General features: G+C 39.5%; 2 protein-coding genes across 3 annotated transcripts in view; one reads left to right on the top strand and one right to left on the bottom strand.

Moving 5' to 3' along the window:
* Positions 1-3,008, bottom strand: part of SDHA (succinate dehydrogenase complex flavoprotein subunit A) — a 64,877-nt gene extending 61,869 nt beyond the window's left edge. Inside the window, exon 1 of the mRNA XM_081344821.1 lies at positions 2,780-3,008. Within this exon, the coding sequence (XP_081200947.1) occupies positions 2,780-2,827 (48 nt within the window). The 5' untranslated portion in view covers positions 2,828-3,008. The remainder of the gene's footprint in view (positions 1-2,779) is intronic.
* A 203-nt stretch (positions 3,009-3,211) lies between these two features.
* CCDC127 (coiled-coil domain containing 127) lies at positions 3,212-14,120 on the top strand. Of its 2 annotated transcripts, XM_081344825.1 has the most exons (4): positions 3,223-3,310; positions 4,359-4,594; positions 4,781-4,912; positions 12,720-14,120. In XM_081344825.1, the coding sequence occupies exons 3-4, from the start codon at positions 4,789-4,791 to the stop codon at positions 13,394-13,396; spliced, it is 801 nt and encodes a 266-aa protein (XP_081200951.1). In that variant the 5' UTR covers positions 3,223-3,310; positions 4,359-4,594; positions 4,781-4,788; the 3' UTR covers positions 13,397-14,120. The 2 variants fall into 2 exon arrangements, with proteins under 2 accessions (XP_081200950.1, XP_081200951.1); XM_081344824.1 differs by lacking the exon at positions 4,359-4,594 and having other exon boundaries at positions 3,212-3,310.
* The last annotated feature ends 12,879 nt before the right edge of the window (positions 14,121-26,999 follow it).

Below are 26,999 nucleotides of genomic sequence, written 5' to 3'. Positions count from 1 at the left end.
CTTAAAGCAAAATAAAACAATAGTTAAAAAGTGAAAGTTAAAACTCTGGCATGCTTAGAAAACAAAATTGTTTGATAGGAAGATTGATATGTCCAGTGGTTTTTCAATCAATTCCAAAGGAAATAGGAATCTTCAAGACCCCCATTCCCCACTGGGTCCACCATGATTGTTCAAATGTCATCTTGGGTCACTCCTAAGTGCTTCTATTCAAAACCAGGAAGCAGCACTGCCAAAGAACCAGCTTTAGCAGTAAAATCAGATCATTGGTAAGAGGAGGGGAAAAAAATCTTACTGAGCAGCAGCCATCTTGAGAGGAGGAAGCTCACTAAGATACATTCTTATTTATATAAACTCTGGTACATAAAGAGTTGTTTCATTTACTTACATTATACAGCATATATGGGCCATTTCACAATTTTTACTCCAATTTTTATAAAAAGCAAGAGTTGGATATGTCTAAAATAGATGAATACCTATTAAAGCAGACATAATCTTATGAAGTTGTAAGGAACTGTACAATTAATTCTTCTGGATGTGTGCAGGATACTTTTGTCATTAGAATTTTGACATTGGACTAATTTTTATTTATATCCTGCCTTCATTCTTTTTATAAATAACTCAAGGTGGCAAACTAAAGATATGTGTTCAATTTTTCTTCAGCAGGTAGGTGTAATAGTTTACAAAAAACATGAAATCAAAAAATATGATTTTAATTTTCATTTATTAATAAAAAGAACAATTAAAATGGCAGTACAAGAAAAACATATAGAGGTGGCTGACACTACTATTCAAAAATCTTCGGAAAATTCTTCACTGACTTGAGGCTCACTCCAAGCAGCAGCAAAACAGTGCTTCCATCTCAACAACTAGAACATGAAGCCCTGAAAGTCTACTTAAACAAAGTACCTTATAGTAACATTGGATCAACTCTCTCCTGCAAAAAGCACCTAGAGCAAGGGTGTCAAACTGCCGGCCCGTGCGGCAGATGCATCATCCAGAAGCCGTGCCCACCCCATTGCCGGCAATGGCAAAACTGTCCCAATATGTTGTGCAACATCACGTGACGTCACAAGTTTGACATATCTGTCCTAAAGAATATGGCAGCAAAAATCAAAACTAGGAACAACATACTCCAGAAATTATGTGGAACTAAAGGGGGAGCTTCAGTGCTACCCTCAGATCATCAGCTGTCAACTCCGCACCAGAATACTATGACCTTGTATGGTTTAACAGCTGCTATACTAGTAAGTTAGACACAAGAGTCAACAACACCTTGAGGATTATAAGCAGATGTCTTAAAACTACTCTGACTTGCTGGCTTCCTGTTCTGTGCCATATAGCACCACCAGCTTTACAAAGCCAAGATGCACTAGTGAAAGAATACAGAAAAATTTTGAACTCATTCCTACAAGTGCATGCCAACCTTCCTCATTTATCAGCCAGAAGACTCAAATCCAGGAAACCCCCAGTCACCCACACAACATCTGCCCAACCACTTTAATATCAATTCCCAATGGAAAGCCAAATGGGTTGCTGAACAATATCTGTCTGTCTGTCTGTCTTTATATCTATCTATCACATATATAGGAAGACATATGACTCCACAAAAGGTTTTTTGAACTACCATGTTAGCAATGGACAATCCTGACTAGGATCCTCACAAGTAAGCTTGCCTGCTTCCTCAGTTTTGAAATTATTCCCCAATATTGAATTTCTCCAAAGAAATGAAACATGGTTTCTTTAGCACTAGAAGTACTTACTGCTGTTAAAAAAGATTATATCTGAATCCAAGTATTTAATGAGAGCTCTATCAGCTCACAGGTGCGATTTTCTTTAAAACATACATATATAGATTTCTTGAATAAATCCCTCTTGTCCCTAAAACATTTTAATATTATGCAAGTATGATTGCTAAATAAATGATAGCCTGCAGTTTCCCCTCTGCTAACATGTTGTTCTAGCCAAAATATTCTTGCTATACCTAATTTTACCTATTACCTGATTTTACCAAATATTACCTAGGAATGAACATATAACATATGATTTCATAACTTTCCTAAATGAAAACTAGGTCTTATGTTTTTAGCCATACTATTTGCATATTGCACGTTTGCCTATTTTACTCACAAGTATAGGTATGTCATTAAAATATTCCCATGTGGGAATGCTATGTTACCAAGATTGTGTGGTAGTCATGTATGCTTTTAGGTTTGCAGGAGTGGGTTCTGCTATTTTATGTGTCAGTTTTTGTTCCTTTCCCTATCTTGCATTTATATAGTATTTTGCTCCAAAAGGCCTTTTCCTTATCCAAATATATTGCATTACTTCAAATCTCTATTCACCCTGTTTTGAGATTTTAGAGACAAGTTACTTATCAGGGCTATTAATTGATATCTCATTTCCATATTAGCAAGTTGTTACTGAATAAATTATGTTTTAATCTCAAGACCAAAATACGTTTATTTTTAAGAAGTTCAACGCAGGCCTCTCAACAAGAAAATATACGGACGAAAAAATAAGTATCTGTTTTTTAAGGCATTTAAGGCATAGAAATATGGGACTGTTCGAAACACGATTCCCGTCTAGAAAGCGGAATGCCACCAGGAAAAAAAAAGAAACCAAACTTTCAATATCTTCTCATGACCTGGGCTGAATATACGAAACCAATAAAGTCGCACATCCCGCCAGCCTGAACCACTATTCTCCAACTGAGCCTACTCTCAAGCGCATGGTAAATATTAATTTATTATAGTTGACCCAGCCCGTATCAAGGACGTACCTTACAAAACAGCTGCAAATACCGCAGCCTTCCCAAAGTCAACGCCATTTCTACCCGGTAGGATATTACGCTACAGCGCGTGTGTGGAAAGCGGGACCTAACTGAGCAAGCGTCCCACGGAGAGTGCTGGTTGGCTACCACCAGTGCGAGAAAAGCAGGCAAAATTAATATGTTCGGCTAGGTTTTACCGTTTCAGACCTTCGTTGTTTCCATAAAAAATATAAAAATCAAAGGTTATCAAAGCTCCGAAGCTTTAAATATGCTACTACGCTACCAGGACAATCCGTTTGCAAGGAGTTTTTGAAAAAGAAAAACTTCTATAATTGGTGTCTTCTATGGTTTTAACCCTCACAGTGAGGTGGCTTTATTCCGGAAAAAGAAAAGCTGAACGAACACGGTGCGCATCTTGCGCATTCGCAGTGATAGCTAAGGGCGTAGTCGCTGTTACCGAGGTTTTGGAATATTCTTTTGCCAGACCTTCTGGTCGTGGTTTTCTTTTCACCTTTGTTTAATGTCCGTGAAGATTTTTTGGTATGGGTTTGCATGTTTTTATATTTAAAGTGTTAATTTAATAAGAGGAGGCTTGTGAATACCGCAGTCAACAGAACTGTAGTCCAGCTGGGCCCTGAAAATTTTGTAATCCATATTAATCCTGTTTTTACTGAAGATGGTAAAACTGTACAATAACTGTTTTTATGTTTTGGTAAATTTGCAGATGCTGAAATGATCATACAGATTTGTGTGCGGGTGCATGTTTGTGTGTTTATATACATACACAAAAATCTCTGAAGGAATATTTCATCATCTCTCTCTTAGAGGAAGAGTTTTTCCTATAAATTTCTCTCCACAAAACTTTTTATTAAAGAGTAGTCAGTTAAATGGTGGACTTTAGTTGGGACTTTATATGGGGAAAAATGGGCTCAACAAACGGAATGAGTTCTTCAGTTCTGATTTGGCCATGTGGCTACAATTCCTCCAATGACTAGAGAAAACACATAAGGATGGTTATAAATTGTAAATATGAAATTGAGAGGTTTTATTTATGAATGCATTTTCTAGGAATTCCAGTAACCTCCCAAAAGTAAATCAGTTTTCTATTACCGGTATTATGGTAATTTTCATAGGAAATAAATAAATATACCTATATCAGAATTAGGGAAATCTTTTGTATATAAAATTACTGTATATCACAGAAAGAACCTTTGAGGATAGTCTAATCCACCTCCTTATTTAATACAAGGTATGATATAGTCTTTTAAAGAAGATTATTCAATTTCTGCTAAAATACATTCAGAGAAGAAACTAGATTATCCTTCCAGAGATAGTCTAATAGCCCTTACCTGAATATTTTCTAATATTTGACTAAAATCTACTTCCCATCCATCCATTGGACATAATTCTGCTCTCCATAGCAGCAGAAAAATTCTGCTCCATTTTCTTAATAATAGCACTTTTGATATTTGACAATTGCTATAATTCTCCCCCCCCCTTTTTTTTTCTTCAGCTAAATGTATTTTGCTCTTAAAACTGTTCCTTGAATATCAATATCAATTTGTGTACTTCCTTCTTCCCTGAATAGATTATAAGAATGGTCATCCCTAAAATTTGATGCCTCTAATCTGGCCTACTTGATTTTAGCCCTGGATCAGCCCTGGTTCCTCCAGAAAATATGAAGAATAGATAAAATGGCAGAACTAAAGATTGAGACCAACAGAAACATGATCAGGAAACACGTGTTTTTGTTATGAATGATTTTAAATCTAAGATCATATTAATTGTATCCCAAAGTGCTAAAGGAACTAGCTGATGATGTGGGTAAGTTTTTATTGTTTGGGGAAGCATAATCAAAGATATGACCAATCAGATTTGGCAGCAGTATATTTTTCCCTACATTTTTTGTCATAGATTTAAGTAATTTTTCACGGAATTCTAGTAGAGGTATATGAATTTAAATAGCTCAGTGTAAAGGTAGGTGATAAGTATGTTTTCTCTGGTTTTAAGGTTTGCCTATGAATAATTTAAATAACCCTCCTCCTAACTGGAACATTCAGCCTAATGCAAGAAATAATGAAGATCATGGAAGCAAATGGAATTATGCTTTGTTGGTTCCAATGCTGGGACTGGCTGCCTTCCGTAAGTGAATTTCAGATAAAATTTGAATTTTTTTATTATTTTGAAATTTTAGTTATTCTACTTGTCCATTGTTAAAAATGAATCATCCTACAAATATTTTGTGCTTATTTTAGAGACTCTAGGCTTCCTGAAACCTGGAGCTATATCATTACTCTAGTATTAAAAAACAAAGATTCACTACAGCATTTTTATTTCTTCTTTTATCAAAGAAAATACTCAAAGCTCAGCATTTACAGGAAATAAGTTTTTTCCCCTCTCATAGTCAGTTGTCTAGAATTTTGCTAGCAAAATGTTGCAGGGATTCAGGAGAGGAAATATCATTACATTACATTACATTCATGGCCATACAAGCTTATAAAGTCTTCAGTCTAAACAGTTTATAGCTCTTAAGTCTAGAACTCAATAAAATATTTTTTCCATATTTTATTTTATTTTCTGATTGTTTATTGAGCCCATTTTGATAATGTAAAGAATGAGACCTCCCACATCCTTCCTGCTCCTTGATCTCTCTAGTCATTCTAATTTGCACTGACCAATTAGGGTCCAATTTAAGATCTTAGAGAGAGGTATATCTATTAAGAATAATTAGTCTTGAGACTGTACCCTGTTCCTATTCTTCAGACACTTATGAACATTCTTGACTTTAGTGAAAAAGATTATTATTTTTTTATTGAAAAGTTTTAAAATACATTTTATCTTTAACAATCCCCCCCTCCCCCTCCCCTACCTATCCCTCCCTACCCCTACCCCCCCTTTCCCCCCTCCCCCCCCGACTTCCCAGAGCTAAGTACAGGGTATAAAAACAAAAAAAACTCATAAACATCCATTTGCTACCAATAATAAATTCTTAAATCTATCACTCTCTAGCTCCTATAAGATAACTACAAGCCAATACAAGCAATACTAATATTTCATATAGAAAAAAAAGAAAATAGAAAGGAAGACTTATTCAAATGCTAAATGAAACTTTTTAGTCCCATATTTGTTCTGGATATATTCAATCCATTTTTTCCACTCCATAATATAACGTTCTTGCGAATGATCTTTCAAATAAGCCGAGATCTTTGCCATTTCTGCCAGGTCAGAAACATTTAAGGTCCATTCTTCTATAGTCGGCAGTTCCTCCTTCTTCCAATATTGACCTATTAAAAGTCTTGCTGCTGTGATTAAATTCAACATCAACTTAGTGTCCACAACAGTAGCATCTGTAATTATACCCAACAAAAAGAATTGCGGACAAAACTTTATCCTTTGCTTGAAGATCTTCTGCATATTCCACCAAATTTTTATCCAAAAAGCCTTGACCTTTTTACAGCTCCACCATATGTGAAAATATGTTGCATCTTCGCCACCACACCTCCAGCATTTTGGCTGATAATTCGGATACATACTTGCAAGCTTTTTAGGATCTAAAGGCCATCTATAAAACATTTTATAAAAGTTCTCTCTTAGGTTTTGAGCTTGTGTAAATTTTACGTTCCTCACCCAGATCTTTTCCCACGTGTCCATTGTAATAACTTCTTGGATGTTCTGGGCCCATTTTATCATACAATCCTTAACAAGCTCTGTTTCTGAGTCAATTTCTATCAATGCAAGATATATCCGTTTGATATGTGCTGGACCCTGATTTCTAATTTGCTTTATCAAATTTTCATCAGTCATTGCAAAACCAATTTTCTGATCTTCTTTCCACCTGGCCCGTAGCTGAGTATATTGAAACCAAGTTTGAACAATCTTCTCATCTCGCAAGAGGTTGTACGGCTTCAAACACCAGACATTTCTTTCCAAGCTTAAAATCTCCTTATACGTAGTCACATCATGTTTGAAGCCAACATTTATGTTTTCTATTGCGTGCTTTGGGATTGCCCACAACGACATCTTGTAATCTAACTTATGTCTATACTTCTTCCAAACTCTCAACAATGCCTGTCTTAAAATATGCACTTTAAACACATTATCTACCTTCTTATCATACAACAAATATGCATGCCAGCCAAATAACAAGTCATGGCCCTCAAGATTTAATAATCTCTCTTGTGTCAAATTAATCCAGTCACTTATTCCTGCTAACGCAGCAGCTTCATAATATAATTTAAGATTGGGCATTTTAAGACCTCCTCTTTCACGAGTATCCTGCATAATCTTAAATTTAACTCATGGCCTTTTCCCTGCCCAAACAAATTTATTGATACCCCGTTGCCATTCTTCCAAATTAGAATCTTTCTTAAGAACCGGTATCATTTGAAATAAGAATAAAAATTTAGGCAGGACATTCATTTTCACTGCTGCGATTCTTCCCAGCAAAGACAATTGCAATTTTTCCCAACTCTCCATTTCTTTTTGAATTTTTCCCCATAATTTTTCATAGTTATTTTTATATAACTTAGTATTAGAGGGTGACAAAAACACCCCCAAATATTTGACCCTTTTAGCAATCTCAAATATAGTTAATCCTTCTAAAAGAGCCTTTTGCGATACTGTCATATTTTTGGCCAGAATTTTAGTTTTTTGTGCATTAACTTTAAATCCAGAAACCCTCCCATATTGCATTATTATCTCCATCAGGTCCACAACAGAGTTTTCTGGCTGGGTCACTGTAACAACCAGATCGTCTGCAAACGCCCTCAATCTATAATCCTGATCTCTAATTTGTATACCCTTAATTCTTTCCGAATTCCGTATTTTAACTAGTAATATCTCCAATGTTAACACAAATAGTAAAGGCGATAACGGACACCCTTGCCTTGTGCCCTTCTCAATATTACATGCTTCAGTCAAACTATTGTTAACTATTATTCGGGCAGTTTGTTTTTGATATAATGCCCTAATTGGTTGCAAAAATTTATCCCCAAAATTCATTTTATCTAAAACTTTCATCAAAAATTGCCAATTCAACTGATCAAAAGCTTTTTCAGCATCTAAAAAAATTAGCGCCGCAGAAATCTGGTTGTTCCTTTCCAAAAACTCTAACACATCAACTATATGCCTCACATTATTTTTCATTTGCCTACCACTAATAAACCCGGTTTGATCCCCATGAATCACCTGTTGCAGAACCCTCATCAATCTGTTAGCCAACACCTTAGCAAATATCTTATAATCTGTATTTAAAAGTGATATCGGTCTATAGTTTTTTACTTGAGTAACATCTTGATCTTCCTTCGGAATCAAAGAGATAAAAGCAGTTCTCCAAGATGGAGGCACCTTTCCCCCTCTCTGAATTGTCTGAAACAGTTCCTTTAACGGCTTTATCAACTCCATTTGTAAATTTTTGTAGTAAACCTTAATAAGATCCTGTTGAAACACAACCTTCCCCTTATGTTCAATTTTGTCTATATTAGAAGCCCTTTGCTTTTTCCTTAGTCTGTAAGCTAGCCATCTGCCTGGCTTGTTAGCATTGCAAAAAGTATTATGCCTGGCAAACCGCAAGTTGGTTGCCACTTGATCAGCCATCAATTTATCAAATTGTCCTCTTAATAGCTTAATAACCTCCTTAGTCTTCACATCCAATGGGTTCAAAATTAAGGCCTTTTCTTTTTCCCTAATTTCATTCTCCAATTCTTTCCTTCTGGCTTCCAAAGTACGTCTGTATTTATTATTCATATATATCAACACCCCTCTCATGTAGGCCTTGCTAGCATCCCAAACCATGTCCATAGAGGTGCCCTTATTCATATTAATTTCAAAAAAATCCTTCATCCGCTGTTTACATTCTTCCACATTTCTCTGATTTCTAAACAAGTTCTCATTTACGCGCCACGAGCGCCTATCCCTATTGTCCTTATTAATCTCTAACCAAACTGGACTATGGTCTGAAATAGTTCTTGCACAGATCTTTACCTTCTTAATCCTAGAAAAAAAATCATTAGTCAGCAAAATAAAATCAATCCTGGAAAAAGATTGATGTCTGTCAGAAAAAAAAGTATAATCCTTTTCATATAAGTGAGTGTCACGCCAGATATCTCGCAGTTCCAAATCATCCTTCATTTCAAAAAAAGATTTAGGCAATCTGGCATGACTCGGAACACGCTTAAAAGAACCAGCCTTATCCATCTGTGCATCCAAAACACCATTCCAGTCCCCCATAAAAATAAACGATTTGTAATCCAATTGAGTAAGCTTTGTATGAAGTGAACTAAAAAAATCAGCTTGTTGTCGATTAGGAGCATACAGTCCAACTAGAAGCGTTTTTTTACCTTCTAACAACAAATCTATCATAACATATCTTCCTTGCTTATCTGCTTCAATTAATTCCGCTGTTAGAGTACTTTTAACGTAGACAACCACTCCATTTTTCTTATTCATCGCAGAAGCAACAAATTGCGTGCCCAACCTTGAGTTCGATAAATACTTTTGGTCCATAACCCTAATATGCGTTTCTTGCAAACATATAACATCAATCTTAAATTGTTTTAAATAGTGAAAAACTTTCTTTCTCTTCTGTGGTGAATTTAATCCATTAACATTCCAAGTTAGAAATTTAGTCACCATGCGTGGCGCCCCGAAGGTTTTGGAGCACGTCTTCAATAGCCCCTGTATTTTCTTTGGGCCGCGCTCCTCCCACAGCTTCACTATAAGTACGCTTTGAAAGTTCCATAAACTTCTGCTGGTCTTGCTCTTGTACTTGTCTTGCTCGTTTTAAAGCGGCACGCGTCAACCTCTGCTCTCCAGCAGCAGCCGATGAAGCTATAATTTGATCCCCTCCAGCACCATTCTCCTCTGTCTGTCCACCTTCAGCCTCTTGAGGTTTCCCCTCTCCAAATCCCTTTGCAGCTTCCAAGAGTGATAGAGGGGTTGCTTTTAAAACATTGCTGTAGAAGTCACGCGCCTGAGTCACAGTAACCAGACGATATCTTTTACCTTCATGCATCACCACCAATCCGACTGGAATCTCCCATCTGAACTTAATATCACGTTGCTTAAGTTCCTGTACAAGAAATGCAAAATCTTTCCTTCTCCTTAAAATCTTTGGAGGAATCTCTTTTAGAACCAGAACTTCTTGCTCAGCAACCACAACTTTAGTATCATAAGCAGCTTGAATAACTTCATCTCTAGTTGCTCTCTTTGTAAAATAGACCACCACATCTCTAGGTAGCTTCCTCTGCCTTGCAATCCATGAATTTACACGAAAAACTTTATCCATACATCCCTCTATCTCAGATGCTGGCTGGCCCAATACTGCTTCCAGAGCCTCAGAAATCAGCTGCTTTAAGTCTTCTTTAGGATTCTCTTTTAAGCCCCTGATTCTAATAGCATACTGCATCTGATGGAACTGGACAAGACTCAATTCTCCGTCCATTTTATCCCTTAAATTTTCATTCTCCAGTACCTTTACTTCTAATATAGAGTTCTTTTGACTAAGATCCTCCACTTTTTCGTCCAAACGTTGCACACATTCAGCCATGCTTTCGACTGTAGACAAAATGTCTACCCTCATTGCACTAAACTTCTCTTCCATCCTCTCCTCCATTACGTTAAACTTCTCTTCCATCCTCTCCTCCAATTTCTCCAATTTCTCCTCCAACTTTGCCATCTTATCACCCAGCATTTCTGACATTACCTGGGATTGCTTTGCAAAGGCATCTTGTAAATCCTTAAGCGTCAATGCCACAGGAGGTGCAGGAGGAAGCAAAGCTTGCAACGATGTCTGTTGCACCGGGGAATTTCCCGCACTCCGAAGAACTTTAGAGGAAGATTTAGCCGCCATCCTTCCTCACTTTCACTTGTTGCGCACTTTCACTTTAAGTTTATAAAGTCCATTGAACTAGAAAGTAAGAATAAAAGTCCTCTTCACCTTAACCTCCTGTACCGCTCTGCCTGCTCCTTTTACTCCAAAGTCTCTCCTTCTGGCAGGGGTGGTCGCAAACGCCTGGCTCTGCTCCAAAAATCCCGGAACAGAGACGCTAAGCAGCTCGGAGCAACCCAGGCTTCGGGGGAGCTCAATCCTTCAGCCGCCCAAGCTTTCAGCTCAGGCGGCCCCGGAGAACTCAACCCCTACCTGGGGCCTCACCCCCTCCTCTTCTCCCGAGGAGGGGGCTTCAATTCCACCTAAACAGCTGATCGGCGCTGTTTTAGGTGGAAAAAACTCAGCTGCGAAGCGGACAGCCCGAAACGGCTATCTTCGGCGCCGCGCCACCACCGGAAGTCCCTAGTGAAAAAGATTATTGTGACATCATATTTACCTGAAACAATGTCAGTACTAAGGCTAATGAAACATCATTTCTTGTTTGTCCCTCCTCATAATAGGTATTGTTTACTGTATATAGTCTTCGATTCCCCTTAGTGTATTGTACCAGTCCCAAGTGAGAATCAGAAGAGAAATAAAAATTTTCATAATGGTTCTAGAACATGTTTCCTTAGTGTCTGATTTTTCCCCCGGAAACTGCCTGATGCTGGACATGAAATGTTTGATAGTTTGGAGGATTTTGGCATAAGCTCTGGATGACATTTGTGCTTATACTGCCACCTCTCCTGCCCCCTCCCTCCATCTTAGCTACTGCTAAGCTTGTAAGCCGCCCTGAGTCTTCGGAGAAGGGAGGGATATAAATGTAATAAAAATTAATAAATAAATAAATAAATCTTCCCAATCAAAGAGAATTGTTGCAATTCTGCTTCATCTCATTTCCCACAACATCTTCCTCCACCACAACCAGAAACACAGGAGCCTGAAACTTCTGTGAACCTCCTCCCTCTTCCACAATGGACTAAAATGAGGAGACAATTAGCTCTGTTCCTATCAGCTACTTCTTGGTAAGATGACAACCTTGTGGACCCAGGATGGCCAGTATCAGTACCAAATAATTTTAAGGGCAATAGACATAACACTTCCACCTGACAAAAATCAGATGTAACTTTCCCCTAGTGCTTTTATTTCGGCCTCTCCTTTTTGGAAATAATCTGTGTTGTCATAAAACATACAAACATTAAGTGAAGAGCCTGAAGATGTGTAAGAGATTGCAGGTAGTCCTCAAATTACAATCACAATTGATCCCAAAATTTCCATTGCTAAGCAAGATAGTTGTTGTGAGTTTTGCTCCGTAGTACAACCTTTCTTGCCACAGTAGTTAAGCAAATAATTGCAGTTACGAAGTTTTGATCATGTGATCATAGGTATGTTGCAATGGTCATAAGTGTAAAAAACAGTCATACATCATTTTTTCCAATGACATCGTAGCTTTAAACAGTTATAAATAAATGATTATAAGTTGTGGACTAAGTCTAATGTAAAGATAGAAGCCAATACATAGAGTGACATTACAGTAAAAAAAAACCTAGCAATATAATTAACAGTTGAAAATGGAAAGATAAGCATTGAAAAATAAAAATTGAAAATAAGTTGCAGTGTGTTATTATTACAGTATGGATTATGACACAATTTTTAAAAAGTGGGAAAGAGAAAACAATGTCATAGAGAGAACTATTCTAAAAGAGCCTCATTTTCTTCCCCATCCATGCAGTTATCTAGTTTTAAGGTTTACCCTGCTCTGAGGACAAGCTAATTGATGTCTGATTCTACTTTATTCCTTCATTCCACTGATGTTATTTCACCAGAGTCCCATATAAGCAAACATGAAAGACAGTATTTTGAATCTTCCCTTTTTAGGTGTATTAATATTAGTTTTGCTTTTTATTATATACTTAGTGTGGACCAGAAACAGAATTCTGCAAAAGAATGTGGATCTAAGACTGGATGAATTAACTGATGTTTGTCCTATCTCAAATAAGTTCAGAATTTTTATCAAGTTTGGCTTCACACTAAATTGGAAAGCAGTCCTGGTATTTACCATGATATTTTCATGTCTTGCAGGTTGGATTTGGTCCAGAGAATCCAAGAAAGAAATAGAAAAAGAGAAAAGAAATGTCTATAGAAAATTGTCTTTTGTACAGAAAGAGCTTGAATCTAAATATCATGACATAATTATAGAAAACCGTAGAATGGTTGCCCACTTGGAATTAGAATTGGAGAAAGAACGGAACAGAACCTTAAGTTATCGCAATGCACTCATCTCTCAGAGTTACAAATTGGTAGAAGAAAGAAAAACTTTGGAACAAGAGCGCACAAAGATAGAACAAGAGAAACGGATTCTGCAGCACTCTGGTGCTGCAGGTGCTTTGTATAAGAACTGCTTGGAGAAGGAAGATCAATGGCAAAGAAAAGCCACTATTTTATTAAAAGAGTTTGAAGAAGCTTTAATGGAAAGGCAGGATATGTATTGCAGCCTTGTACTGCCAAGGTATCATCGGTTGGCAGTGGAAAAAAAAATGCTAGCCAAAGCAACAACTGATCCAATTGGTTTGGAACTGGAACTGGAAGCTGGCCTGAAAGATATTTTCAGATATGATACCTCTTGCAGCAATTTATTAAATACCAATAAAAATCAAAATGGAAAGCTCATGTGGATCTACCTTCGATATTGGGAATTATCTGTTGAAATCAGAAAATTTAAGAAGGCAGAAAAGATATTTTTGGGAAAAACTGCCTAAAGCTAGGCCATTCCTAGGTTGTATTATATCAATATAGTCCTCTCCACATTTGTTTAAACCCACAGAATCCTCATGCTGATTTGTGATATCCATATAATTTTGTGAGATATATATCAGTATCTTTAGTTAACTGTCATAAGTAACATTTATCATTTAATAATACCAGTCTTCCTTTGATTAAATATGTATTGGGTGTTACCATGCTAATGTACAGCAACTAAATACCTATGGTTTTTGTATTAGTGCTACTATGTTCAATAGGATTTGTTTAAAAATGGTATTTCTACAATCATTTCTATGCTGTCACATTTTCATTCCTCAGACCCTCAAATACAGGTAGTCCTTGACATACAACTATAATGGAGCCTGTCCATTAAAATCATATGTTAAAACGGTTGTAAAATGTTATGACCATTTTGCAGCAGTTGTAAAGAAAATTGCTGTAGTCATTAAAGGAACTAATGCTTTTCTATGGGTGCAATTTTGCCAAAAACTGGAAGTGCCAGTTTTTGGCAAAACTGTTGTAAAATGTGGTCGCGTGACTGGGAGATGTTGCAAATGGCTGTAAATATGGCCATGTTGCCAAGTGCTCAAAGTTCAATTGTGACTACAGAGGGTACAACCATGGAAACTTTGAATCCAGGTTGTAAGCCCTCTTTTTTAAAAAAATTAACTTTGAACGATTGCTAAGCAACCAGTCATAAGTTGAGGACTGGACTATCTGTTCAATGTTGTTGTTGTTAGTTGCGAAGTCGTGTCCGACCCATCGCGACCCTATGGACAATGTTCCTCCAGGCTTTCCTGTCCTCTACCATCTTCTGGAGTCCATTTAAGCTCACGCCTACTGCTTCAGTGACTCCATCCAGCCACCTCATTCTCTGTCGTCCCCTTCTTCTATTGCCCTCAATCTTTCCCAGCATTAGGCTCTTCTCCAGTGAGTCCTTCCTCCTCATTAGGTGGCCAAAGTATTTGAGTTTTAGCTTCAGGATCTGGCCTTCTAAAGAGCAGTCAGGGTTGATCTCCTCTAGGACTGACCGGTTTGATCGCCTTGCAGTCCAAGGGACTCGCAGGAGTCTTCTCCAGCACCAGAGTTCAAAGGCCTCAATTCTTTTGCGCTCAGCCTTTCTTATGGTCCAACTTTCACTGCCATACATTGCAACTGGGAAGACCATAGCCTTGACTATACGCACTTTTGTTGACAGGGTGATGTCTCTGCTTTTTAGTGTGCTGTCTAGATTTGCCATGGCTTTCCTCCCGAGGAGCAAGCGTCTTTTAATTTCTTGACTACAGTCCCCATCTGCAGTGATCTTGGAGCCCAGGAAAATAAAATCTGTCACTACCTCCATTTCTTCCCCATCTATTTGCCAGGAATTGAGAGGGCCGGATGCCATGATCTTGGTTTTCTTAATGTTTAGTTTCAACCCAACTTTTGCACTCTCCTTCTTCACTCGCAACAAGAGACTCTTCAGTTCCTCTTCACTTTCTGCCATTAGAGTGGTATCATCTGCATATCTTAGGTTGTTGATATTTCTTCCAGCAATCTTAATTCCAACTTTTGATTCATCTAGCCCTGCCTTTCTCATGATGTGCTCTGGATATAAGTTAAATAGGCAAGGCGACAGTATACAGCCTTGCCGGACTCCTTTCCCAATTTTGAACCAATCAGTGGTTCCGTGTCCAGTTCTCACTGTTGCTTCTTGGCCCGCATATAGGTTTCTCAAGAGACAAATAAGATGTTCTGGTACTCCCATCTCTTTAAGAACTTGCCACAGTTTGTTATGATCCACACAATCAAAGGCTTTAGCATAGTCAATGAAGCAGAAGTAGATGTTTTTCTGGAACTCTCTAGCTTTCTCCATGATCCAGCGTATGTTGGCTATTTGATCTCTAGTTCCTCTGCCTCTTCGAAATCCTGCCTGTACTTCTGGTAGTTCTCTATCCACATACTGCTGGAGTCTAGCTTGTAGGATTTTAAGCATAACTTTACTAGCATGAGAAATGAGTGCAATGGTGCGATAGTTTGAACATTCTTTGGCACTGCCTTTCTTTGGAATTGGAATGTAAACTGATCTTTTCCAATCCTGTGGCCACTGTTGAGTTTTCCAAATTTGCTAGCAAATTGAGTGTAGCACTTTTACTGCATCGTCTTTTAAGATTTTGAATAGCTCAGCTGGAATACTGTCACCTCCACTAGCTTTGTTGTTGCTCAGCTTTTCTAAGGCCCACTTCACTTCACATTCTAGGATGTCTGGCTCGAGGTCAGTGACCTCATTGTGATTATCAGGGACATTAAGCTCATTCTTGTATAGTTCTTCTGTGTAATTTTGCCATCTCTTCTTAATCTCTTCTGCCTCTGTTAGGTCCCTGCCATTTTGGTCCTTTATCATGCCCATTTTTGCATTGAACGTTCCCTTCATCTCCCCAATTTTCTTGAAAAGATCTCTGGTCCTCCCTATTCTATTGTTTTCTTCTATTTCTTTGCACTGTTCATTTAAGAAGGCATTCTTATCTCTTCTAGCTATTCTCTGGAATTCTGCATTCAATTGGGCGTATCTTTCTTTTTCTCTCTTGCCTTTTGCTTCCCTCCTTTCCTCAGCTATTTGCAAAGCTTCCTCAGACAGCCATTTTGCTTTCTTGCATTTCTTTTTCTTTGGGATGGTTTTGGTTGCTACCTCTTGTACAATGTTGCGAACCTCTGTCCATAGTTCTTCAGGCATCCTGTCTATCAGATCTAATTCCTTAAATCTATTTGTCACCTCTACTGTATATTCAATGGGGATATGATTTAATTCATACCTGATTGGCCTGGTGCTTTTCCCTACTTTCTTCAGTTTAAGCCTAAACTTTGCAATGAGAAGCTCATGGTCTGAGCCACAGTCAGCTCCTGGTCTTGTTTTTACTGACTGTATAGAGCTTCTCCATCTTTGGCTGCAGAGCATATAGTCAATCTGATTTCTGTGTTGACCGTCTGGTGATGTCCATGTGTAGAGCCGTCTCTTGGGTTGTTGGAAAAGAGTGTTTGCTATGACCATCGTATTCTCTTGACAAAATTCTATCAGCCTGTGCCCTGCTTCATTTTGTACTCCAAGGCCAAACTTGCCTGTTATTCCGGTTATCTTTTGGCTTCCTACTTTAGCATTCCAATCCCCCATGATGATAAGGACATCATTTTTTGGTGTTAGTTCTATAAGGTGCTGTAGGGCTTCATAGAACCGGTCAATTTCATCCTCTTCAGCACCGGTGGTTGGAGCATAGACTTGGACTACTGTGATATTGAATGGTTTGCCTTGGATTCGAACTGAGATCATTCTGTCATTTTGAGGATTGTATCCCAGTATTGCTTTTCCTACTCTTTTATTGACTATGAAGGCTACTCCATTTCTTCTGAGGGATTCTTGCCCGCAGTAGTATACCTGATGGTCACCTGAATTAAATTCACCCATTCCTGTCCATTTTAGTTCGCTGATACCTAAGATGTCGATGTTCAGTCTTGTCATCTCTTGTTTGACCACGTCCAGCTTGCCTTGATTCATGGATCTTACATTCCAGGTTCCTATGGAGAAAAAATCTTTACAGCATCGGACTTTCCTTTCACCACCAGACACATCCACAGCTGAGCGTCCTTTCGGCTTTGGCCCAGTCGCTTCATTCTTTCTGGCGCTACTAGTACTAGCCCTCTGCTCTTCCCCAGTAGCATATTGGACGCCTTCCGACCTGAGGGGCTCATCTTCCAGCGTCATATCGTTTTGCCTTTTGGTACTGTCCATAGGGTTTTCATGGCAAAGATACTGGAGTGGGTTGCCATTTCCTTCTCCAGTGGATCACGTTTTGTCAGAACTCTCTGCTATGACCTGTCCGTCTTGGGTGGCCCTGCACGGCATAGCTCATAGCTTCATTGAATTACGCAAGCCCCTTCGCCACGACAAGGCAGTAATCCATGAAGGGGTTCTGTTCAATACAATCCCTCTATTGATCACCCTGATACATGATTATCCTTACAAACTGCCAACTTCAAATGTAAAGATCATCACATCAGACGATAAGCACACCCATCTCGATGAAAACTATATCCAGTCAATCAGATTAATGTTTAAAATATGTGATTTCATTGATCTTTACAAAGGAAAGTAGATAAATACCAAGAATAAGAATTGGATTCTGTTTATGTCTGGTAATTATTAAATATGTTTGACAATACATCCAATAGAAATAATAAGGTATTTACTGCCTGAATAGATGAACTTTAAATGAACACATATCCCCGTACAAAGAAGTTCCCTGAGGATAGGCTGCAGCACAAATCTGAAAGCTAGGAAAACTAAACCTCCAGTCCCAGTGACCAACTCAGATTGGATCCTGCAACATTATCCTGGAATACATATATTTGCTTTCATTCGTGATTAACTTTTCAATAGAATTCTTGGGGGGGGGGAAATCAATTTTAATGTTTAGCTTCTTGCTTAAAATTTGTTGATATATTCGCCAAGTTCAACTTAAGACTCCTTTTATCTTCACATTAAATGAATTGTCTGATACATAAGTTATTAGTAATTTTAGTAAACTATGCAATAGATAAATTGAAGGAAGAGAAAATCAGAGACCCAAAGAAAATATTCATGTACCTTTCAGCACTATAAATGTCAGGTTTGCCATCTTCAGCTTTTTTGCTTTGCTGGCATCCTGCCATAAAATGAAAAGTGGGAGAAAGGAATTTGGGGAAGTAAAGCTTGGGTATGGAAAGGAGAAGACAAATGTGGGGAGACAAGCTGACAAGAACCAGAGGTGTCAAACCAGAATGAGCCAGCCGCCAAAGAAATGGCTTGGGAACAGAATGAGAAACTACATCAAGATGTGCCAGCATCAAAGCAGTTCCCAAAAATTCAAAACTGAATAATATTGGACATTGTTGAACTGGTCGGGGGAGAGGGGGAGCAGGGAAAGGGGAAAAAGTAACCTTTGTGCAGGAATACCCAGATCTAGCTTTACTTTCACTACAACCACTTAACTTTAGTAAAAGAATCTATTGATGGCTGTTTGCTAAAAGGAAGCCAAGCTATGGCATGCGCTTGAAAGAAAACTGGGATGCCTGTAATTGTGGAATCTGGCAAAAACAAAGAATGTCTATTCACAGAGAATATACACATGTAACACTTCTAACAATTATGGGTGATTAAAGAACTGATAACAGTAACAAAGAGTTAGACATCCTTTTACTTCAACTAGAAGTTAGAAATAGGGGTGGCCTGGAGTAAATAGAATGTGTATTAGGTAACTCCTGGAGCATTCATTAGCCAAGGCTTAGGAATAGGGACAGCTAGAGACCAATAGGACATTTTTAGATCACTAGTAAAATGTTTATTAGATGATATTCCTTATGTATCCCTCCTGATCCTGCCTTCTGCTTTTGTAAAATTGTATAAAGCTTTCTTAATCCTTTGTTTGGGGTCTTTGCATTTTGTTGGCTGGGATCCCTTTGGCTGAAGTGCTTCAATAAAAGGAAACAAACCTGCAACTTGTGTCTGGTGTTTGTTCTTCATTGACTTTCAGCAACAAACTTGAATTGGGGACAACAATCTGGGGGCTTGTCCGGGATTCCATGCCTGGATTCAATTGGAAGACACCAACTACCGCTGGAGGAGGGCACCCGGACAGATAAGACTAGTGGCTGAAAGGTGTGTGATTACTCTGAAATAAAACTCATGGTCGGTGACCAGGACTGTGTTTCTGCATGTGTCATTCTACATGGGCCCTCAAGGCCTATGAATCTTGACGATGACTGGGTACCTTGAAAAGTAAGGGACTTTTCAGAAATTCATAGACTTTGTAAGGGACTTTGCAGAAATTCAATGTACAGATTGAATGCAATAAACCACTGTCTAAATGAACGTCTGGTCTTGGTGACTTCTTAGTCAAACTCAAAGGCTGAAGCCTTAAAGATACCGAGCAGGAGGAGGAAAAGAAAGGCAAAACTTTGGGAGAAGGTAAGGACTGAACAGGAGATGTCCTAGGCGATAAGGGGTATCCGCTTGAGATCCAGCCCTAAATAAAATGCAAAGACTGGGCAGGAGATATCCCAGGGAATAAGGAGAATTCACCTGAGATCCAGCTTTCAAACGGGAAACTAACAGCAAAAAGGCATCCTGTGAAAGGGTGATAGAGTTGCTAAAGGGAAGCTGCCCAAAGACAAAACTGGGTTGTATTTTGGCTAATTTTGAAATATTGGGGGTGGGGTTAGATATGGGGATCAAAGGCAGACTTTCCTCATTATTGTATGTCTGGCCAAAAATTTCCTTGGGCAATATGAGGTGATTTTTGCCCCCTTAGGAATCTCATAGTATAGGGCTTATCGAGCAACTAAAAGCAATTTGGGAGCAATGAAATAGATAAAATATTTGGGTTTATTATGAAACTCATTAATAGTCCATTCCTGTTAGAGGAGTGTGGAGGTAGTGTATATGTGTGTGTTGCTTCATTTCCAAGACTTGGGAAAGCGGCAAGACTCTAATAACAATAAAAAGGCCTTGTTTAAAAAAAGATTTGGAAAATAAAGCTTATTGGCTTGTGAAAACTTCCTAAAATAATAATAATGATTGGTTTGCCTGGAGAAAGTATGAAACAAAATATTTGTATATGGATTTTTTATGCAAGCAGTTTGAATGGAGGACAAATATGTGAGTATGCTGATGTGTAAATGCCTGTGTATGTTGACCCCCCCCAAACCCCAGACTCTGAAAGGGGCTAGTTATTTTGATTCCCTTTCTTACAAAGAAAAAGTAAGTTGCAGGTTTTTATGGTGAAATAAATAGAAGGCCAATAGCAAGTGTTTGCAAGGAAATGGAAAAATGAAATGAGAAAGGCCCTTGGAAGATGTGGGAGTTTGGAATAATGCAAGTGATTTACTGAAGAGAGAGGGAGAAAAAGAGAAAGAGCTATTTTGTTAAAAAAAATGCTGAGTAGAAAAAAGGGGGTGAGATTTCTGTGTAGTCTTTTAAACATTTTTTCCCTATCTTCTCTCGTTGTTTGTTACTTTTCTTTTATTCAAGGGCTTTCTGCCTTGCAAAAAAGAACGAAATTTTTCTGTTCATTTTAACCATTTTTTCCTCTGCTTACTTAAAACTTTGAGCTCTTGCCTGAGAAAGGTGGGGTAAATGTGTCATCTGATACCTGCTTTTGCATTTTCAGTTTGCTTTCAATCTGTATATGTCTGTTCTGGTCAAGTTAGAAAATAACTTGGGATGCCCATCTCCCAATGAGTGGAATCTACTCTAAAGTTTAAGGAAAGTCAGTTTTGCAATAAGGCAGTTGGAAGAAGTAGGCAAGTATTTCAATTCAGAAGAGAGGTGAGGAGGCACTAAAGATAATTGTATTAATAGACAAAAAGAAGTCTTAGTTGAGCAAGAAGAAAATAAAAAATCCAGAAAGCTTGTTGAAATGCTGTCTTCCCTCAGGCAGGAATAGTGGGGAGGACAGGGGCTACAATCCAGGAAAGATGGTGAGGAGGAGGAGTTCAGGGAATCTTAAGTAGTAGAGGGCATGGAAGAGGAAAGGTCACTTTGGGACCCAACCAGTGTGCTGGAGGCAGAAAGGAAGGATATTGGAAGAGTGAATGCCTGGTGGCTTATAACTATGCGAGCAGAAGAATAATGAAGAGGCCATGGGCAAGGAGCCATTGTTCCCCCTAATCCCAAACCTCTGGTGGAAACCCAAATCGGGGGATCTAAACACAAGAGGTTAATAGATACAGGATGAAGTGAATCTATCTATTGCTCCTCAGACTACTGGTGAGATACCTATTCCTGGGGCTTCAGGAAATGCTTTAAGGCAGGCATATCAAATTGCTGGCCCGTGGGTTGGATGCGTCACGCCAAAACTGCGCCCACCCCATTGCCAGCAATGGGGAAAAAGTCGCGATACGTTGTGTGATGTCACATGACATTGCAAGTTTGACATGCCTGCTATAAGGTGTCTAAAACAGCAAAAGCCCAAATTGCATAGCAGGAGATTAAATACTTAGGGCATAGCATCTCCAAGGCTCAGACCTGAATTGGGGACAACACTATCACTTTAACCAAATGGAGTCAAGGGTCTTTCTTTTCTAAATGTCTAAGTTGGGGCAGTAAGGTGCAATAGCAAGTGTTAGAGATGATCAATATATATAGGAATCAGATGTTATTAAATAATTTAAAGAACATAATTATAGCTTAATTTCAGAAAAAATATGACTTTATCAACAAACTGATTTATTTTCTTTCCCATTAAAAGATCTAAAAACACTCAAAATGTCTGCATTGCTACTCTTCTTCAAAAAATATGTCCAAGCAAGGATATTATGTTAATGCAAAGTACATTCATTCAAGATACATACGATATCATGGAAAATTTGAATATTATTTATAAACGATTACAGTTTTTGAGTTAATTCCCCCCACTATTAAAGAAGTTACCTGATTAATATGTTGATATTTGAAACTCCATTGCATCAGTTATTCTGGAACGACGATGTTGTGCTTTAATTAATCTCTTGTAAGACTTCTATGGTCTGTGTAAGCAGATATAATTAACTTTAACAGGTCTCTCCAGATAGTTTAAACTCGTAGAAACACCTTTTATATAGAAATACCTTTATTGCAATTCAGATGACGTTGTACAGCATTTCCAAGATATTCCCGAGGTGTCTCCAAGGTTAGAAGATGATAATGCTCCCAGGGTCTGCATATTGGGACCCCATGTTTTCTGCTAATGAAGCATGGCTCACTAGGGAAGAGGGAGGAGGAAGTCCATCCCAGAAAGGGGAGGGGAAAGGAAATACATCATATGGTAGGAGGGTCTGACTGCCTACATTGTGATTTCTCCACCCAGCCACGTGGTGGCAGCACACTCCCCGTCTGGTATTTCATAATACCACCATATAAATCCCATAACGGTAGTTATGCAAATGCAAATACACGTTTGTGGTTTGTTGTTGTCAGAAAACGCCTAAGAAATATAAGTAATACATCTGAGAAAAACATATAAAATAAACATGCATACATATAAATGTAAACTTGAGGAATATATAAAAAAAATAAACATGATATATGAGGCATAAAAACCTGAGAGATATAAGAGGTAAACATGCGTCCATATAGGACATAAAACCTGAGATATATAAGCAAACATGCATACATATTGCAATAATAAAACTGCCATTTCAGGCTGAGGTTTTGCTTGTTGCGTTCAAGACCTGAAAGATATAAAAGAACATGCATATATATTGCAACAATTGCCTTTTCAGGCTTCAATAGTCTGGATCAGGTTGAAGGCACTTTTCTTCTTGAAGGCAGGATTCAACAGGGAAAGCAACGAGTTCAGTGTTCAAGGGTTAGAGGCAAGACAAGTTCTTTGATAGTCTTATGGAGGTTTTAGTGCCTTTCCATTCTTGAGCTCGTTGGTCCTTAAACAGAACAAGGTCTCTAGCTTGGAGATTGGGTGAAGATGAAACGTTGGTGACTGGAGCATGACATTGATGCTCCCCGCCATGCTGCTCCCCGCCATAACTTGAAGCAGGGTTGGATACAGGTGGTTGCTGTGGATTGCCTGGAAGTGGATCAGGATGCGTAGCTGTATCGTGTTTGTTGCTATCGCATTCTGTGCACTTGTCAAAGGCTTTTCAATGTTTGGCAAAATGGCCATATGAAGCACAGCACCTGTAGCATATTCGTCCCCACCACCTGAATTGCTCCATTTAGGAGGAGGTGGTACAGGATGTGAGTTGCCACCACCTGAATCACTCCAAAGAGGAGAGGATGGTACAGGAAGTGAGATGTCCATCTTTCTTGTAGACACAGCTCCACGTGAGTCTCTGTGTTGAGCTGCTGTGTTATCATACCTTGGTGATGGTAATGGAGCAGGCACACTGGATTCAGCGAAGTCGAAGCTGGGTTCATTGTTCGTCCAGGCATGATGACTTATAAACCTGCAAAAATATGAGAATAGGGGAAAGGAAAAGAGTAGGTCGAGTTCCTTTCTGCCGGTAAGGTTGAGATCACCAACAACCGCTTTGAAGATTGTTTTCCAGGATCTGAAGTCTTCTGGATGGTCATTAAACTTTGAGAGGCTATTGGCAGTGAGCTCTCGACGAGTCGCGTGTTTGGCGTACTCAGGGAGGTCTGATCTCTCACTCTTTGATGCTGAAGAAACTTGTGGGACCTCTTGGGTGTGAGAGTTCTCTGGTGAATAAGGATCAGGTACACCAGGATAGAATGATGTTGCAGGAGCATTTAGCTGTGGTGTAATCTCTAAAATTTGTGCTGGTTGTTGATTCAACCATTGATCATTGCTTGTGGTTACGTAGTCATTGGCAAGAGGTAATGCAATTTGAGGTGTTGGCGCACCTGTTTCTAGGCGTTGAAGAGGTGCTGGCCTTGGCAGGCTTGGGGCTTCAGTGCTGTCTGTAGGAAGCACGGTTGATGCACCTGTGCTGCTTTGTTGAAGAGGTGTAGGCCCTTGCAGGCTCGGGACTTCTGCGGTGGTTGTGGGAAGCACAGCTGACGCACCTGTGTTGTTTTGGAGGAGAGGTGTAGGCTCTGTCAGGTGCGGAGCTTCTGTGCTGTTTGGAGGGAGCATAGCTGACACACCTGTGTTGTTTTGGAGGAGAGGTGTTGGCTCTGTCAGGCGCGGAGCTTCTGTGCTGTTTGGAGGAAGCATAGCTGACGCACCTGTGTTGTTTTGAAGAAGAAGTGGTGTAGGCCCTGGCAGGTGCGGGGCTTCTGTGCTGTTTGGTGGGAGCACAGCTGACGCACCTGTGTTGTTTTGGAGGAGAAGTGTAGGCCCTGGCAGGTGCGGGGCTTCTGTGCTGTTTGGTGGGAGCACAGCTGATGCACCTGTGTTGTTTTGGAGGAGAAGTGTAGGCCCTGTCAGGTGCGGAACTTCTGCGGTGTTTGTGGGAAGCACAGCTGACGCACCTGTGGTCTTTGACTGGTGAGTGGGAAGTGCCAAAAATGCACTTGTGCTGCGGTGTTGAAGGAGTGCAGGCCCTTGCAGTTTTGGGATCTCTATGATGTTTGTGGGAAGTGCAGAAGATGCACTTGTGCTGCGGTGTTGAAGGAGTGCAGGCCCTTGCAGTTCTGGGGTGACTGTGATGTTTGTAGGCAGTGTGGAAGATGGCTTTGCATTGTTGCAAACATTTTGCTTTAACACATATTGACTGGTGCGCTCCATCAGAGCCTTCACTTCTATTGGGATGGAGCACTCCGCATCGGTGTTTTTCTTCGCTGCTTGTTCATAGATCTTCAGCTTTGCTAGGGCAACGGCTTCTTCTCCTTCAATTCGCAGAATCTTTATTTTGGGTGCCATCTCTGCTTGACGGGCTTTCTCCTTTGCTTGACAGGCTTTCTCCTGTGCTTCCATCGCTGCTTGACGGGCTTTCTCCTGTGCTTGACGGGCTTTCTCCTGTGCTTGACGGACTTTTTCCTGGGCTTCCTCCTTTGCTTGGAGGATTTTCATTTCAGCTTCCTTTCTGGCTAAGGAAAGAAGCACGCCCTTTTCTTCTACAAGCGCACGGGTCTCTAGTATCTTGCGATATATCGTTGAAGACCTGGAACGAGAGGATCTAGCAGGGTGTAGTGTGTGTCTACTTGATGTGGACCTATGAGATTTGGTCTCTTGCAGGTTGGCAATACGGTCTACTGTGTGTCTACTTGATGTGGACCTATGAGATCTGGTCTCTTGCAGGTCAGCAATACATTTTTGTGCCTTATACTTTGCCCCTTGCACCAGGAGATCTCTTTGCTGGTTCAGATCCTCAATTTTAATTAATTCTGTTGAGGAATCATCTACATTAGAGTCATTCAAAAAACTTATGTATTTTGTAGACAGCCGCTGGTAACGTTCATAAGCTGCAGATAAGCGATCTTTAGAGTCTTTTAATACAGCAGGATTACCATCAACACTGAGCAAAATTGTTATGGCGTGTGCGGTTCTGTCCCATAACTGTGACAGATTACTGGAAAATTCATCTTTAGATGCCTCATATATTTCTATAAGTTTTTGGGATGGTTTTATTGTACGCTTGGGTCTTCCAACTTCTTGATGCAATTCAGGGTTGTTTGGCTGAACCGGTTCTTCAAAATCAATGAGACATTCCGCCATGGCTAAGACAGATACAGAAATTTTCTAGATATTTTCTGATTAAATTCGGTGAACTTCGCTATTTGACCACCAGGGGGCGCCTTCTGTGTGGTCAGAAACTTCAGGGAAGTTCGCCTGTTGGCCACTAGGGGCACTTTTTGTGTGGTTAGGGACTTCAGGAAAGTTCACCCTTTGACTACTAGGGGCACTCTACACGTGCCTGAGGACAAGCCTTTTAATTGCTGAGCAGCCACTGGAATGCTGCTTGTGTAGGTGAGTACTCCAATGAACTTCACCTCTTGACCTCTAGGGTCGCTGTTTGGATGCAAGCCTGGTACCTTCCCTAGCTTAAGTTGGGACATTAAATGAAGCAAGTGCTCTGCCCTATGACCACAAGCTGTGAGCCGTTTGAAACCCTTGGAGGAACTGCCTCTCCATGTTGAGAGCTAAACCGTAGGCTGTAACTTGTCACTGACAGCGGTTAATTGCTCCCTCATTCCTTTGTTTAAGCTAGTGGGGCTGGGGCACTCTACACGTGCCTGAGGACAAGCCTTTTAATTGCTGAGCAGCCACTGGAATGCTGCTTGTGTAGGTGAGAACTTCAATGAACTTCACCTCTTGACCACTAGGGTCGCTGTTTGGATGCAAGCCTGGTACCTTCCCTAGCTTAAGTTGGGACATTAAGTGAAGCAACTCTTCTTCCCTATGAGCACAAGTTGTGAGCTGGTTTGAAACCCTTGGAGGAACTGCCTCTCAGTGTTGAGAGCTAAACCGTAGGCTGTAACTTGTCACTGACAGAGGATAATTGCTCCCTTCCTTTGTTTAAGCTAGTGGGCTGGGTAGGATTGATTTGCTTACTGAATGATCTCCTTTTTGGAGATTTAAAACATCTATTTTACGATTTTAGATCATTTGCCTATCATATAAAAAATGCTTGCATAGCTTGCTATAAGTGTGAATCAAAGTCTCTCTCTGTATACAAGCTTTTAGATGTGTTTCAAATTTGCAGACAGTTTAAGCATTTCGGATTGGCCACGAGGACTCCTGGACTGTCACTTAGCAACTAATTGCTTAATGGCCCTTTTATTGTTGTTTCTCAGCAATCTTTATTTTGCAAAAGAGAGAGGAAGAGAAAAAAAATTGCTAGCTGGCAAAATTTTGTTTGAGAAAAATTCAACTCTGAAGACAATGGCTATCAATGAATGCTTTTCTCTCTGTATAACATCAAGCTTACAAGCTGTTGCACAGCTCGCATTCCTGAGGTGGGGTTAACCACCAAGAGCTGGTTACCAGGACAACAAATTACTTTATTGTCTATCCTTCTGACCAGTTAATAGCTGGCCAGAGAAGCAGAGTTCTTTTTCAAAAGGTGAATCTCTGAAACTTCTAGAGGAAGACTATTTGAAATGCAGGCAGGAAATTTCTTTAAGCTTTCTTTTGGTTTCACAAACTTGAAGGTGCAAACAGTCATTCTAATTGCAGGCAAGAACTGGCA

Source organism: Vipera berus (assembly GCF_964194415.1).
Source record: "Vipera berus genome assembly, chromosome: Z".
NCBI classification, from domain to species: Eukaryota; Metazoa; Chordata; class Lepidosauria; order Squamata; family Viperidae; genus Vipera; species Vipera berus.
This window is presented reverse-complemented; position numbering and strand designations above follow the sequence as displayed.

What these genes read in the sequence shown, in the direction of transcription:
- CCDC127 (XM_081344824.1), top strand. Translation starts at nt 4,789, where the DNA reads ATGAATAATTTAAATAACCCTCCTCCTAACTGGAACATTCAGCCTAAT. An exon ending in GCTGGGACTGGCTGCCTTCC is followed by an intron (nt 4,913 to 12,719) that starts GTAAGTGAATTT and finishes CATGTCTTGCAG; the next exon opens with GTTGGATTTGGTCCAGAGAA.